Genomic DNA, 15,827 nt, shown 5'->3' with positions numbered 1-15,827 from the left:
CTTGGGTACATGCCTTCCAGAGGTTTGGAAGAGTCTTTGAGAAAGCAGGCTAAGCATTAACAAATACATCTGGACTTTAAAAATTCATTTATAGTGACAAAAATACACTTCTCTGTATGCTCAGGACTACTAATCTTTCAAGAGAGAAAAGAGAGTGATCTTAGTTCCCAAAGGACATACTTCAAAGGGACATCATAACTGCATGATACTGCAGTCTTCTCCTAAACAAGAATCTCATTACTGAAAAGTTTCAGGGGAACCCCATCAGCTGAATCACTGTTTTGACCATATAAGCCCAGCCCAGCCATTGCAGGGAGGGCATCAGCTCAAGAATTCCCATTACTAACATCACTACTGCCTCTCCCCACAGCTCCAAGGCACTCTTATATGCTGCAAATGGGTCTTGGAGTGAAAAAATAAACCATAATGAGAAAGACAGTACAACAGCAGAAGCTGCTTCCCCCTTTACTAATGTCCATGATCTCTGTGGCTGTTTAATCAATACCAGCCTACTTGATTTTAACCCCTTGAAAACCTCACACACTTTGGGTCAAATGGATTTAATTTAGTGGGGAGATGATATGTGCTTAGGTTTACCACCTTTGACATATGGATAACAAAACGCCAACCTGAAAAAAGGTTGTTACATCTCTGCAGATAAGTCTGTGCAGGCACAACCATTGCAAAGGCAACAGCCAAGGCCACCAAGACGCTCTGCTTGAAAACCAGTCAGACAGCAAACCCTGATGTACTGACTAAGGCTGAGCTTATCTTCATATTCCCAGAGGAATTTCAGACAGAAAGCAGCAATGTTTTCTCTGCTGCCCAGCACTCATCCATCATCACTGCTGGATAAGAGCTGAGAGCCAGCAGATCTGCTCAGCTGTGAAGCTGCTACTGTCCGTCCCGGCAGAGGGCACGTGGTCTGCAGGAGCCTGGGCAGGACCTGCTCCTCAGGCTGTGACAGACCAGCACGAGGGAGACCGTGGAAGCCAGGATGTACAGCAAAAAGCTAGAGATGTAGGAGGTAAAACACCAGATGGTTCTGGTATACGTAGTAGCAGCCTTTGAGAAGAGGGGCGTACGGACCTTCCAGCTACAGCCAGCGTTGGTAATGCCAAGTCTTTGATGGCTCACTCACGCATTTGGCATCCCCGCTCACACAGCAAATGCACACTGTAGCTGCCCACTCTTACTCCAGGCAACTAATAAAAATCAACTTCCACTTCCAGCATGTAGACAAATGCTTTAGAAGATAAAGGCAAGATATCATGACTGCTGCTTAGAAATTTATTACAGTGTGGGTTGGTGGTTTTGTTTTGTTTTTTTAACTTTTACAACTCACATTTGTAAATTAAAGACTAGTATGTACTTAAGAAAAAACTTAAAATCCATATCTCCATTGCTTATAAAAATCTTAATCTGAAGATTTTTTTATATGAAAGTCATGACTTTTTTGTTAGGTATAATTACATAAAACATAAAAAAAGACATCCTACTCAGTAGACCCTATTCATTGCAAACTATGACTACAATAGCAGTAAGCCATTCTGCTGAGTGTAGATGTAAAAGCAATTCATGCCACACAGCCACCACATTCAGCAATGTGTTATTTGCTATTTTCCATGGTATGATGACAGGGTAGTCAGGAGTGTGAGCCTTATTTTTCTTTTTGAAGTAATGCTAAAGTGTTCTGAAACATTAGCTAAGTGTATTTACTGCTTGGTACACCCCCCAGAACAACATGGACCCAAATATCCCCAGATGGATTCTAAACACCAAGTGGCAACTGCACAATACCTGTAAAAGACTAGTCCCCACCTCTCACTTTACCACCAGGCCTTACTGGCTTTGCCCTTTTCCCTGACTATCTGGAGCTTCACGTAGGGAGGAGATGACTGGCAATTTTGCTGGGGAGTGATAAATAAAAAAAACAGTCTTCACTTCTCTGGTTAAGTTGGTAGCACTTAGTGCAAGTGCACAGTGGACAGAAAAGCCACTAATTCAGTTTCTGTCCCTTTCTTAAGCTGAATACAGTTTTAAAGCAAGCCAATAATGTTATGGCATAGGATATCTTTGTTCTAAAATTCTGATCCATTCATTAAAACCAAATCTTTTGATAGAAACAAACGTTCTTGCAGCAAGGCTTGTAGGGTCCAGGAGGAAACACTTGATAACACAACAGAGAGATAGGTTAAATCTAAGACTCTCTGAAAGACTTTCTCAAATGCTCTTAAATGTTGCAGTTATTACCTATTTGGAAGCAGAGATCCCTAGTGAAGAGAGGTTGAAATCAGAAGCGAGTATTTCCTGTATCAAAACAGAGTGCACAAACAATGTGACAGTGAAACCAGTCTCTCGGGTCGACCTGATGAAGCTCTCCCATTATGTAGAATTCATCAGTCAAAAAGAGTAAGTCAGCTCCAAGAGCAACCTAAATTCAGTAAGCTGATCTCAATTTCTATGCCTATATTAATAAATAAAGCCAGCAATGCCCATTCCCTGGCCCTGAAGACAAATATTAACACAACTCGTACCCATATGGATGCTCTCTCACACTTTCCCTGAAACAGGTAGGTTTTTCCACATTGCCTGTTGCGAACAGTCCCAGGCCAATGCTGCTCCACAAATCGTGCCCCGACATCATCTGCGAGGGTGCTAATTGCAGGAGACAAGACCATGCCAAGGAAGATGGCAATAATTACGCAGAATGGGTAACAGCAGACCCATGCTCCAGCCTGGGCGCTGTTTGGTTTACCAGCACAGCCCTGGCCATGTGCTGCCAACAAAGCTTTTTGCTGCATTGAATAGGAGGGGAAAAAAAAATTATGACTCTCCTCAGGACACTTGTCTCAGAGGGAAGAGAACCAAGTTCAGGTCCCTGCTCCAGATCAGACAGGGCAGAGATTAACAGTGCGAGGAAAATGCTTCTGAAGTACCCAGCAATGAGCTACTGATCATTCTGGCATTTACATTTCTACTGCTGTTTATTTTCTTCTACCACAAAAAAAGGTCAACCATTTCGACTTTGTTCCAGTAGGACACTGTTTATCACACTGTATAGCTATGAAGGACAGCTGGAGAGGAGGAAGGTGCATTCCTGATGTGAAGACAGAGCCCCATGCTGAGACATGCACAGAGGAACACCTTCCATATCAGGATGCTTATGGGAGAGAACCGCCAGGTGACAGATGCCTGGAAGGGCAGAGAGCCATCATCTCTATACCCAATTCTAACTAATTAAGCACGTGGGAGAAAAATGTATGTCAATAAGATCTTGTTTCTGTCAACATCTCGCAGCCTCTCATCTGATTTCAGTGTGGCTGCTGTGATCTGGAAGGCTTTGCTGGCTTTGAAGGCAAGAACTTACCTCTCACCTGAGAGATCTCTCTGCTCACCTCTGTCTTCGAGCTCAACTGTGTCCCTAAATCAGGGTAGCAAAAATCTTGCCTTCTCCCCCTGCAGAGTCTGCATAGCTTCTGCTGAGCTTACCACTAAGATCCAAGAGTGCCTGGTGGGCACAGGAGCAAGATATCCCAGACCTCCTAATGTTACTGCTGATGACAAGGCAAGGTTCCCAGCCAGCTGTCCCACAGCACTTGCAGGAGCTCAGCAGGAGCTAGAAGCAAAACGTCCCATCAAGCTCCACAAAGCATTCCAAGAAGAGCTATTCGCCCAAAAGGTGCTGGCTTGGCCTTGCACAAATTCAGACCTGGTGTTACGGCAAATTATCCATGCCATCTCTGTTCCAAGCTGTGAATATGAAATCAAATTCCCAAAACAAGAAATACATTTTGAAACACAATTCTTGCCTTCAAACAATTGCTCTCATGCCTCCCATCTCTCTCACTAATCCAATGCATTGGATATTTATTGTCATTTTGTTCTATGACACAGCCCCATTAATATCAATTTTGCCTATCCGAAGCTTCCTTTTGTGCCAAAAATCAAGGAGGGAAGGAACTTTCCCAGATCAAACACACTAAAACCAAATGGCATAAACCATCCCTCTCACTCTTTTTCTTGACAAAGTTTCTCCACAGAGAGCAAGAGAACTGCAAATACAATAAACAACTTTCCAATATATATATATTAGTAAAAGCAAAAGCCAGTTTCAACCTAACTCCTCACATTTTCTACTCTGACAGAATACAGATTTCTTTGTTATTATTTGTTAACAGAAACCCTTTCAAACAATAGTAGAAGAATAATGGTATCTGTCAAAACTCACATTTCAACTATTCCAGTGTCATAGGCAGGGACAAGTCTTTTTGTCTCATATTCAAGTAGATCTGTCACTAGTCTCAATGCAAACTCCAGGCTCACAGGAGCACTTTGTAATAAGTTCTTGACCAAATCACCCTGGATTAGTTGGCGCTATGATGATTTACATCAGCAGACAGGTTAACTTGACTTGATTTAACAGAAATTACAGGAAGGTAGTTTTAAGGCAAGTGCATTACAGGAATTTACATCCTAAAGGCTATTTTTTGTTGGTTTTTTTTTGGTCAGGAACTGCAAACTAAACTGAAGCAAAAAAAAAAAATCCAGGCAATAGTGACAAGGCATCAATCAATTTAATAACATCCCTTATAAACAACACTTAAAGAAACAGGTCACTCCCAATGTTATGAGGACATTAAACCGAACACAATACAAATTGCTGCTTTTCCAACCATCCACTCAGGGATAGAAATCAGTCTCTCAAACCAACAGAAACATGGAGCCTGCCTCTTTTGAGACACAGGCAAGAGCCCAGTCAAACCATCAGTGGCTACACAGAGAATGCTTTCTCCCACAGAATCTTCTCACACACTAGAAAGAGAGTGAATGAATGTAAGAAAGTGCTTTTTTTGACACCTTTGATGGAACATGCAAACTGCATCAAAAGAAGAGGCGGCCGACACCAGAGGAGGTTTAAATTGTTAGAAGAAGTCAATTCAAAAGCAATTGATTGTTATGAACAAATTTAAGAGCGTTCATAATTGTCAGAATAGCGGGAAACAGCAACTAAGATTTGCAAACAAAAAAAAAAATATACAGAACACTACAACCCTCCACTCTTCCAAAAAATAACAGCACAGAGTGGTTTATAAACCAGAAATAAGCTACTACTTCTTTTGGCAAAGGGAACAGCCACATACAGCTTTAATGCTTGAAAATTAATTCCATGTTACTCTTACCTAATGTCTACTCTGCAAGTTATTGTGGGGGAGAGGGAGAGAACCTCTCAAATAAAACCAACAGTATTGGTTTAAGCAGTAAATATTGAAAGTTTTTCTCAGTGTAAGGCATTTGCAGCAGATTTTGTGGTGTCAGAGAGGAGACTTCATACTGCAATCCAGAAATACAGACACTCGTACATCAAGAGCAGAGAACATACAGTTCCACCACTATTTTTTTAATACAACGGTCAAATGATAAAACAAAATTTATGCACCAGGAGTTCACCACTAGCAACTTATCTCCTTGTACAGCTAAATCTGCAAGAGAGAGAACTTGTGTCAGGTAATTTCCTTTTAGACGCAGAAAGAGGTCTGAAACTGCTGCACGGTACTGCCCATTTGACAGCAAAATAAAAAAATCACAAGACACCAACAGCTGTAAAAACAAATGCTAAGTAAGGCAGATATTGAATAAATTAGTAGAGATACACAATTAAGTGTAGGGAATGCCCAGTCACAAAATTTTATTAATTTCAGTGCTCCGTCTCAGCATATAAAAAGCATTAACTTAGGGAAAGAATGGTTAAACTACAATCCAATGATTTCACCCTTTAAGGGTCCTAATATGCAGTATCTCAAGAGACATGAATATAACATTAGTGGCATAAAGCCATCTAACCACAAAGAGAGGAAAAAGCTTTATTACGCCACTCCACTGTTGCCAGTTAAATGAAAATATGATGGAATCGTGAGACCTAACATATATTACAACCCCATTGCAGATTAAAATCATCTCTGCTGATTCTTCCATCAAGAAGCAGCAAAGACAAATTCAGAAGGGAGATGAGGAGGATAATACAGCTTAAACTGAAGGCTGAGAGCAAGCACACAGCAATCAGTGTATAACAGTGCTTCTATTTGGACTTAATGCATTACTTCATTAATGTAATTCAAAATATTTACCTCATTACTGTAAAGTACAATGCATTTTAGACAGGGCACTCTATATGGTCAAGGTGATGCTCTCAAGTTAAGAAAACATTTGTAACTTCTATCTTTCAGAAATATGGCATACCTAAATTTGACCAGAAATATGCATTCAGCTGCCTGAAACTCATCTGAACAACTATGGATGTGCAACTTGGATTCTCTGATACCACAGGAGTTTTCTTGGAAGTATCACCTGCAATGCACCCAGAACACCTGGGACTCCATAGTCACTAGGGAAAAAAGCAATCCCTGCGCACAAATATGAAAAAAATTAGAAAAGGATAGTTACAGGTTTCATTTCAGATTCTTTAAGATCAGTTTTACAATATTTTAATATATTAAATACTAGAGAAAAACATAATTATAAAAGGCAAAGACAGGACAGCTTTCACAGTCAACAAGAAAAAAAAAAATAAAAGCATTTAATAGAGCAGTGAAAGATTATTATATCTGCAGAAAATCCTTTCAGGAATCACTTTTTGTGGTGACAGCAACAGCCAAGCCCCAGCAAATGTCCAAGACTCAGATTTACATGGAGAACTTCTGCATCTCTCTGATAGCCTAGGGACACATGACATTAGAGGGGAAACTTTGGAGAGCAGTCCTGTCAGCTTCTTAAGACTCAAAGCCTTAAGTAGTTGCATGACCTTGTCTCAGTGGAAGTATTCATTTTTAATGTTTCTCAAAAGGGAATCAGAAAAAAAAATACCTAGACAACACAGTCTAAGTCAGTAAACTCTGAATCATTAAACTATTTTAAATAAGTAGTTTTAAAGAAAATTATAAAAATAACACAAGTAACTGCAATTTAGGAAATGTTCTCAATTGTTGTAAATTAGCATATTTGCACCTAAGTCTCTAGACCTATTGAAAGAGATGATGAGTTTTTACACTATTTTCAAAAATGCATAAAATATTTCTCAAGCTACTGAATAACAGAACATACATTTTACCACTTTTTTCAACAAACATTTTGATTTTTTATACCCTAGAAATTCTTCTACCCTAGAACCATTAGGGGTTATGAAACCACTGTAAATTAAGATGTGAAAAGTTACTTGAGTGATGACTGATTAAATCCTTCAGTTACTGCCACCTCCAGCCTTCCTCACCATCACTGTACTCCCTCACCACTGAAAAGCAAGAGCTTTCAATTAAGAAATTAATTGTGTGATTCAATCACGCAATTCAGCAGAGAAGCTATACAAGGCTGAAGCTGGTGCAAAGGAGTGGAGTCAGGTCTGGCATTGCTCCTTCTCCTTCCAACTGTGATGACTGCTCCGACAAAGAGTTCACTAGAAGCTGTTAAAGAGCTACAAGACTGTTTCAAACAAGTCCCTGGACAGAAGTGGACAAGGTCAGAGAAATGGAAATCCATGACTGAAGAAGCAGTTATTTAATTTAATTATTTAATTATTTAATTTAACCTATCCAAATGCTTCCTTTTAATTCATGTTAATACATTTGCTTGTCTTTACTGCCATTCATCATAAAAGAAAATAAAAACCATCACAGATACTAAAGACGATTGAGATGCTAGCCCAGTTTCAGTATTATCAACACCCCAGTCAGCCTTCATTTTAGCACCAATTAATTTAAACAAACACTACTCTGGCACATAGACAACATTCTTTATATCCTAGGACAGAATAGACCACAATGTGTTTATTAAAAGTTTAAGGGTACATCTAGCTTAATAGCCACAAGTTCCTTCTGGTCATGCTCTTGTTGAGACTGATGTTACACTGGCTGAGGCTAACAAAGGTTTTCTCTGACTGTAAGTGGATCAGATTGGGCCTAACATATTTGAAAAAAATTCTTCACGTTTCTTTTTCATTAGATTACCTAACTCTCTCTCAAAGAATGTGATAAAATATTCACAAGTAGATTGTTCTTTAGCTGCTTCATCCAAAACTGACCTAATGAGTGACTCTATTGGCCTAAAGAATCTAGAAGGTTTTTCTTCCTCTTTGATTATCTAAAGGTTCAGATGGACACCCCAAAAAAACAAAGCATACATCCCTATGGAAAATTTATAAACAAACACTGTATCACTTAAGTACTAGAAATCTCCACAGTCAAGAGAAGAATGGCCTCCAAAACGCTCAGCAATACCACCAAGTTACACATCCATGGTAAAAATACCTACACATATAATGCAGACCAACTGATTTCAGCTAGAAGTTGCATTGCAGTTAGATATTTCAGATTCAGGTATGCAAATAAACAGAAGGAGAAGATGAAAATGTAACAACAAAACCTGCTAATATTTAAGGTATTTAAGGTAAGTTTCTTGGAAAAGTATAAATGTTATCAATATATTGTTAAAAAAATCTAATCTTCCATCCCTAAAAATATACCAACATAAAATAATAGGATTTCCAGAGTCACGTTTGTCACCCTTTTACAAGCATATTTTATATGGGCATAGGCAGATGACATGGATGAACCAGATTCAAATCCGATAAGCAGCATTATATTTGTACGACCATGCAATCTGGACACTAGCGCTGCTCTAACCTTTTCTTTTCTTTGCTATGGCTGGATAGAATCGATTTAATGTTTTCTTATTCCCATAAGACTAACAATAGGTCTAGATGCCAAGCCTTACTCCCTTCAAGAATTAATTATTTTCCCAAACAACATCTCAAATTCTTCTGCAATCCTCCAATGAAAGTTCATTGCACATTATTTTTTGTATTTTTATCACTCTTTATGTTCACTAAGTAACAGTGTTTTCTCCCAGTTGGCCATCTCCAAGTTAATGTTTGTCAAGCTTTGCTCAGTTATACACTACACTTTCTTTTTTTAAATCTCCTATGGCGTGTATTTTTCTTCACGTAAGTCCTGAGGCCAGGAAAGGTTTTTTAGGAAATAATGCCTCCTTTCAGAGAGGCTATGCTTATTCTTTTTTCCAGAGTCTAAGAGTTTCACATTGGCAACCTCTTTGCACGCCTTGGCAGCTATTTTGGCACATGAAGGCTTCATCTCCAATTTTGAAATTTCAATTATATTTTTTAGTCCTATCAGTAGCCCAACCAATCTATGTTCTTCCTACAAATGCAGAAACAAGCTTTGTCAGGGCACAGCTGCCACTGCAGACCTACTCTTTCATTTGAGACAAAATAAAACTCTCTTCCACCTGGGATGATTTGCACATATGGTGGTACAGTCTGAGTTCAAAACTCAAAGATCACAACCACCCAGTTCTGTCCCTTGCACATCACTCCTGCAGATAAGAAGTATGTAACACTTAACAGAAGTCCCTTAGCTCTTCCATGATGTTACATCAGCAAACATCATCCAGCAGGCACTCAAACATCCCCTTGCAATGTCTGAAGTTCCTTTTATAAACTTCACATAATGATTCTTCAAAATGTTTTCCCTTTTTTTTCTCCTTCCTGTTTGTTTTTGTTTGGTTGAGTTTTTTTGTTTGGTTTGGTTTTTAATAAGTGAATTGCAGAAGATGGGGCCTCTGAGAAATAGAATAAAGCAGAAAATAATTTATGCCATGCCTGCTAATGAAAACTTATACACTCATGAAAAAGAAACAAATATTTTGCTTTGCCTGAATATCTCTTGTTACTTTTTCTTTTCTATTTTGTAGTGAGACTATCAAGAAAGAATTACGGGATTGTACAAAGTAACCTATGAACCGAAAGCAGAGATCATCTGTTGCTTGTGCTATTGACTGCTTAGAAAGTGCACATTTTAAAACTCCTTTTTATTCTGTCAAAGAATCATAGGGCAGTTATCTTTAATAGCCATTATTCAGACAGATACATAAAGAATATCTTATTTCTCTAGTAGTCATTCTCCTATCAAATGAATAATCCTTAAACATTCTGTGTCATTCACTTTAGTTTTTTAAGGCTGACAAACATTTTGAGTAAAGCGTTCTGCCATTCATGGGAGGTGTAAGCCCATAAGCGGAGGACTTTTTTGCTTTTTTTAAACTGCTTGCAGTGTTAAAAACCAGCTGGTGAAGAGGTGGACATACAGGGGCAGGCTTTGTGAATCAGTGTAGCTACTCTGACATGACAGCTTTACACCAGCTGAGCATCTGGTCCTCATGGTTATGAATGAAAAGAGAAAACTGGCTTTTCACGCCCTTTGTGGCAAGAGACATTTAAAGAGTAACAGCTGTTCTACTTTTCCTTGGCTCATTTGGACTCGTGATTTTTTCATGAAACTGCACATTATGCCTACCCAAACAACACAAATATTTGTAAATGGCCTGCCACACAAGAGTTTTGCCCCAATTTACGTTCAATTTTTGACTGCATAAATGCATATACTTTCAATAACTAGCATACAAGTAGCAGCACTTACCTGTGATCTAAATGATGAATAGAGAGAATAACCCCTGAATTCAAATGGGCTTGTTTCAAGGTCACCAGGATTGTGAATTCATATTTATTTCTTAACTTCTGAAAAAATATTTCAGCTGTTTCTGGAGATGCCTTTACACTTCTTGAAGTATCTAAAAAAAAACAAAAAGGTAAAAAACACTCGGTATAAAGTCTTACTTTACATCCTCAACTCAAAGAGCTTACAAAATAACAAGGTACTTCTGGCATTTTAAACATCATATTTTACATGCAAGGGAACCTTTTCAATGGAAGAGAACACATTTTCTAGGACACCTATTCCATTCTGCATGTGGGGGGTGGTATTGTTTTTAATGCAGAATCGTAACTCTTCTACTTTCCCAGTGGATGGCCAGATGGTACCTTTAATATCTTGCCGAAAATATGGACTCTGTAACAGTGAAGCACAGAGTGACAACACTGGAAATGAGCCTAAGCTGTGAAGCACAACCCAAACAACTTTTTAATGACTTCTACAAAAATGTTATGCTTAATAGCTATGAAAAATTAATATTTTTTTTTTTTTTTAAAAAAAAGCAGCATCTCTTTAGGGACAATTTGCTAAGCTTGAAGTAACACTTATAAATTAACTTAAAAACTCACTCTCTTTCAAACTATATCGTTGCTAATTAATCACTATATACTCCAGTTGTGCAGTATGTTGCTGCTGCTTCTTGCACACGATGTCATGAACATTTGTTAGAGTAACTGCGCACACACAATCAAGACTTTGCTTTTAAAAACCCACACTCAACCAAGACTAAAGCAATATTTCTGCTTAATTTGCATGGAACATGCATAGTAAATAAAAAGATTCAACCTTAAGCCCTCTGGAGACATAATTCACAAAATAAGATATCAAATACTAGAAAAACAATCCCCAAGGTTTTCTGTAATACATTATACTAGAAAAAAATAATATATATTTTTAATGCACAAAATCAATTCATTAGCTTGTATAATCAACTGTGTAAGAACTAAATCAATTCACATGCTGCTTCTCATTGCAATTTGACCATCCTGCTCTAACTCAGGGACAGCAACAGCAGCAGAGGGCTGCCTGCAATAACAATGATTTTCTTCTGCTAGTGCTGGAGCTGAGCTCTCAAGTAAGCTTAGCTGTTCAGAAAACAAGGTTTATTCTTCAAGCTGTACCTATAAAAGTGCTAGTCTATTAACAGCAAACAGTTTATTGTTGTTTATGGACCAGGAATATTTTTTAGTATGTGTTTAACAAATACAACAACCTGCACAACTCTGAAGTCCTAACCAAGCTCCTGCACAGTGTCACACCAGACTGAATTCCATTTTTTTTTTTTTTTAAACAAAGGGGAATCTAAAAGACACACACACAAATACATCTTTTAAAGCTTTTTTTGTGAAACTTCACATCGTTTTTTATTGTGGATTGTGTAACACACTGTAGCAGAAATCCATGGTATTTTAATGGAATTATTAATTAATCATAAGGCAACTCAAATACAATTGCATCAAAGTGTTCACTTTTAGCCATGGGACACCAACAGAGCGGAATGACATAGGTTTGCATGCTGGAAGATAGTTTAACTGCATTAACGATTTCAAGCAATATAAACAATCTATTCCCAAGAGACAGAGCAGAGGAAGGACACACAGGAACATGTTCTCTAATCACAATCAGAGGATCCTCATGCGCTGCAGTTCTCACAGCAGATTTCCTACCAAGATCTAGAAAACACAGGAAAATACAGACACGGAACCCACTTAAAAGCCTACAGAGTCCAATTCCAACATGCAAAGCACATCCTTCAACCCTCTTTGCCATGGAGGGGAGCTGGGTTGCTCAGCTTAGAAAACCCAGCCAACACTTTCCACTGCAGGTTCATAATCATTAGAGCATTTACAGAGTCTCTTTTGGGGCCAACAAACACATTACATGTTTACACCAAAATGAGTTTACACTTTACATGTTTACACTGTACCTTTTACATTTCTTTCAAACTTTCTTGGTAGAGAAGTATCACCGCGACTTCAGTAGATGATACAGAAACCAAGCCTATAGAGTATACAGCCTATGCTTTTTCAGACACACTAATTCAGGCTGATTCCCCCTCACCTGAAACATCATGGGAGTTGCCAGGAGGAAAGGGAAGGGTCGAGAAAAAAAGGCTCTGAAGATGATTTCCACATCATCTCTCAGCTCCCTGCCATTCATACAGAGCTGATAAAGCACACATCCACATGAATGTGATAGTGAAGAAGCTGCATAGGTCCTTCATCCAACAGCTTCTGTGTCCGGTCACTTCAGTCTCACTCTGATTAAAGAGTGAGCACCTGGAAATCCATAGTATAGAGGCATCAAGGTATTGAATAGATACTGTTTCCATGGATGCATATTGGAGTTGAACACACAATATTTGTAATTTAATATGGAAGTAGGAAAAGAAGAGAGCTGGGAAAAACAGTCAAGCAAGACAAAAAAAGCGATAAAGTTATGCCAGAATTGCGGGAAATAACAGAATTGCAGAAAATTCCCTGGCTCTTCTTGTTCTGGTTGCATTGTCTCCAACAGATTTCTCTCAGGTTTCCCTTATGACAATGAAATGGTAGTAAAAAGGAAGATGCAGAACAACTACCTTTTCCAAGAATCCAGATTTTCCCTGCCTAGCTCCAAACCCTGGAAGTTGCTAAGGTGCTTCTCTCAGTTATCCTCTGGTTTATCTCACGACATCATACCTAGTTTTAACTGCTATCACATCCTACCAGTGGAAATCATAAATGCTCTATGCTGGAAGTGGAAAAGAGTCAACGGAGACCACGCTTACTTAACAAAAACAAAATCCACAACTTTTCAATTAGAAAGAAATATTAATTCTACCAAATTCCTATTATTTTCTCATTAACAACTGATGAAAGAAAGCATATGCGTATCACCCCTATCATTATACAAGGCCAGTTCCAATTGCACGTAAATCATTATCTCTCCCTGCCACACACACTTTTATTCTACCTGGAGCTATTGGGATGCAAACACTGCACTACAGCTGGCCTGTGCTTCAGCAAGGGAACAAACCCTCATGGTCACCTGGAGCTCTCCAGAGCCCTCCCCGTCATCACTGCTGCACTGAGAGAGTTATAATCATTCTTCATGGCCTTAAAACTCTTCTCATATACAGACAAAATTATCAAGACCTGATTAGATCATGCTGGAAGTCTATATATAAAGATTATCACCACATTAACTGCTAGAGTATTAAATTGCCAAAACATATGGCCATTCAGTTTTGGTACTGCAAATAGGTCAGTTCATACTTGCTGTACCAAAGAGCTATACAACCTTTTGAATTACTGCTACTCTGATGAAGCACAGCACCCTTTGCTCAGGGCAGGCACCAGGTGGATTTCTTAAAGAAAGACCACTGAAAGGTCCTTGATACATTAGATCCATTCTTTTTAGACTAACACAACAGTGCAAATCCCTCATTCCAATTGCCTTTGAAAATCAGCAGTAGGTGCTTGACAGATCACCAGCTGGGCTCAATAAATACTGGTTCGGGCTTGTTCTTGACATTTGGCTTCTAGTAATCATTTTAAGATCCAAGGAAAATAGTTTACTGGAACTGGACTTCTTCCATAATAGCTTGGAAAATCAAACTGGTATATCTCAGATAATAGTTTGTGGTTTCTCAACAGTTACATAAAAACCTCATACTGTGAATGTTTCTAATACACAAAACCAAAGGCATAAATCTTTTCATATTAGACTGCAATAATGAGATAACTGTTAGTTTGAGTGAGAAATTTGCCTCTAGCCATGATACATATATGTTGGGTTTACTTTCCTAGATATGTTGTGTTTACTTCAACCACACAATAACTCACAAACCCATAGTGTCAACACTCCTTTTTTAATTTTCAGAAGAACAAAGTTCAAAGCAACAATGAAACAAACAAAAATCCAGACTCAAAGCATATCATACTCCTCACTCAAGTCAAAGGTTATAGCATGGAAATGCCTTTAGAAGGAATAACAGCACACAGTAACACATGCAGCTGTTTCAAAACATGCAAGTTAGCAAAGTACTGAAAACAACACAACAGACTGGGGGAAGTGACAATTATTGTAACTCATACCATGGTTGGCAATTACAACAATTTACAAGGACAAACAGTAGGTTGTGGTCAACCTTCAGGTGCAACATCTAGGGATGAGGTGATCAGGTGTCCACAGGCACAGATAACCAAGACTTTTAAGACCTAACATTGTAAAGCAATCCGAAAACCCAGTGAAGAAAACCACTGGCCATAAGACCTGCAGCCCTTCAGAGGACAAACTTGGTGGCTGCCTCTACCTCGCACTTGCAACAGCCATCACAACTGGGCAACATTTTCCCTCTTTGAGACAATCTGCAGTTAGAGCTTTGCAGCAAACACCAAAGCCACACAAGTGTCTCCTAGAGATGTCAAGTGCAGACATTGTCATTTCCTTCATGCTCGTGAGATTGTAATTACTACACTATAACCAAGACAGTAAGTCTAACCTTCAATAGTAATCACTCCACAGGTTCAAAGGCACTTCTACCCATCTAGACTGCTGCAGCAGAAAGACACGGTTCTACCCTTTGCCACCAGCCTTTAATTCCTTCTCCTCATCCCTATGGTGACAACTGCATTCAGGCAAACATGAGGAACCCTATCTGGCAACCAATCCAGCTATTACTAGCTAAGGTCCCACTCCACCAAAGAAAAAAAAAAAGGTATTGGAAGCAGCCATGAACAAGTCACTGCAGGTGAGCAGGAAAACTTCCATTCACAGCACCAGCAGCGTACTAAAATGCACAGTGAAAAGACCAGATGCAAATGCGGGTTAGGACCAGCCATTCATTACAGATGTTTTCCAGTCCATGACAAAAACAGTTGTTAAATGGAAGGGATAACTTGTCTTAGCAAAGGGTGTGCTCTTGAGTTTCTGAAGTGCATCTAAAGCTAAATACACAGTGTGAACTGAATTATAAAAAACTCCAGCAGAAGGGTCTTTGAAGGAGGGATTCTGATTAATTGAGCTCCACATTTTGTTTCATGTGCACATAATCAGCTTTAATAGCAGCATCTATAAATCAATTCTACATCTGACGGTAGGTTTGCTGAACTATCCAAATTAAATTCTAGTGGTTTGTGAGAGAAGACCTGCAGGCTAAAAAGACTCTGGAAAATATAAAAACGCTAGCTCAATTTTGTCTCATTTTCCTACAGTGGTCAGGATCAGTGTTGCAACCATATATTCACATCGTGTCGCTTCCCCATATTAAAATTTTTGGCTAAC

The 15,827-nt window shown here is 38.8% G+C and overlaps 1 protein-coding gene across 2 annotated transcripts in view; it reads right to left on the bottom strand.

Moving 5' to 3' along the window:
• NELL2 (neural EGFL like 2) overlaps positions 1-15,827 on the bottom strand; it is a 156,511-nt gene that overhangs the window by 124,860 nt on the left and 15,824 nt on the right. For both annotated transcript variants that reach the window (XM_005499911.3, XM_021284094.2), the window contains exon 3: positions 10,488-10,638. In XM_005499911.3, coding sequence (XP_005499968.1) covers positions 10,488-10,638 — 151 coding nt within the window. The remainder of the gene's footprint in view (positions 1-10,487; positions 10,639-15,827) is intronic.

This window comes from Columba livia, chromosome 1, assembly GCF_036013475.1.
Source record: "Columba livia isolate bColLiv1 breed racing homer chromosome 1, bColLiv1.pat.W.v2, whole genome shotgun sequence".
NCBI lineage: Eukaryota > Metazoa > Chordata > Aves > Columbiformes > Columbidae > Columba > Columba livia.
This window is presented reverse-complemented; position numbering and strand designations above follow the sequence as displayed.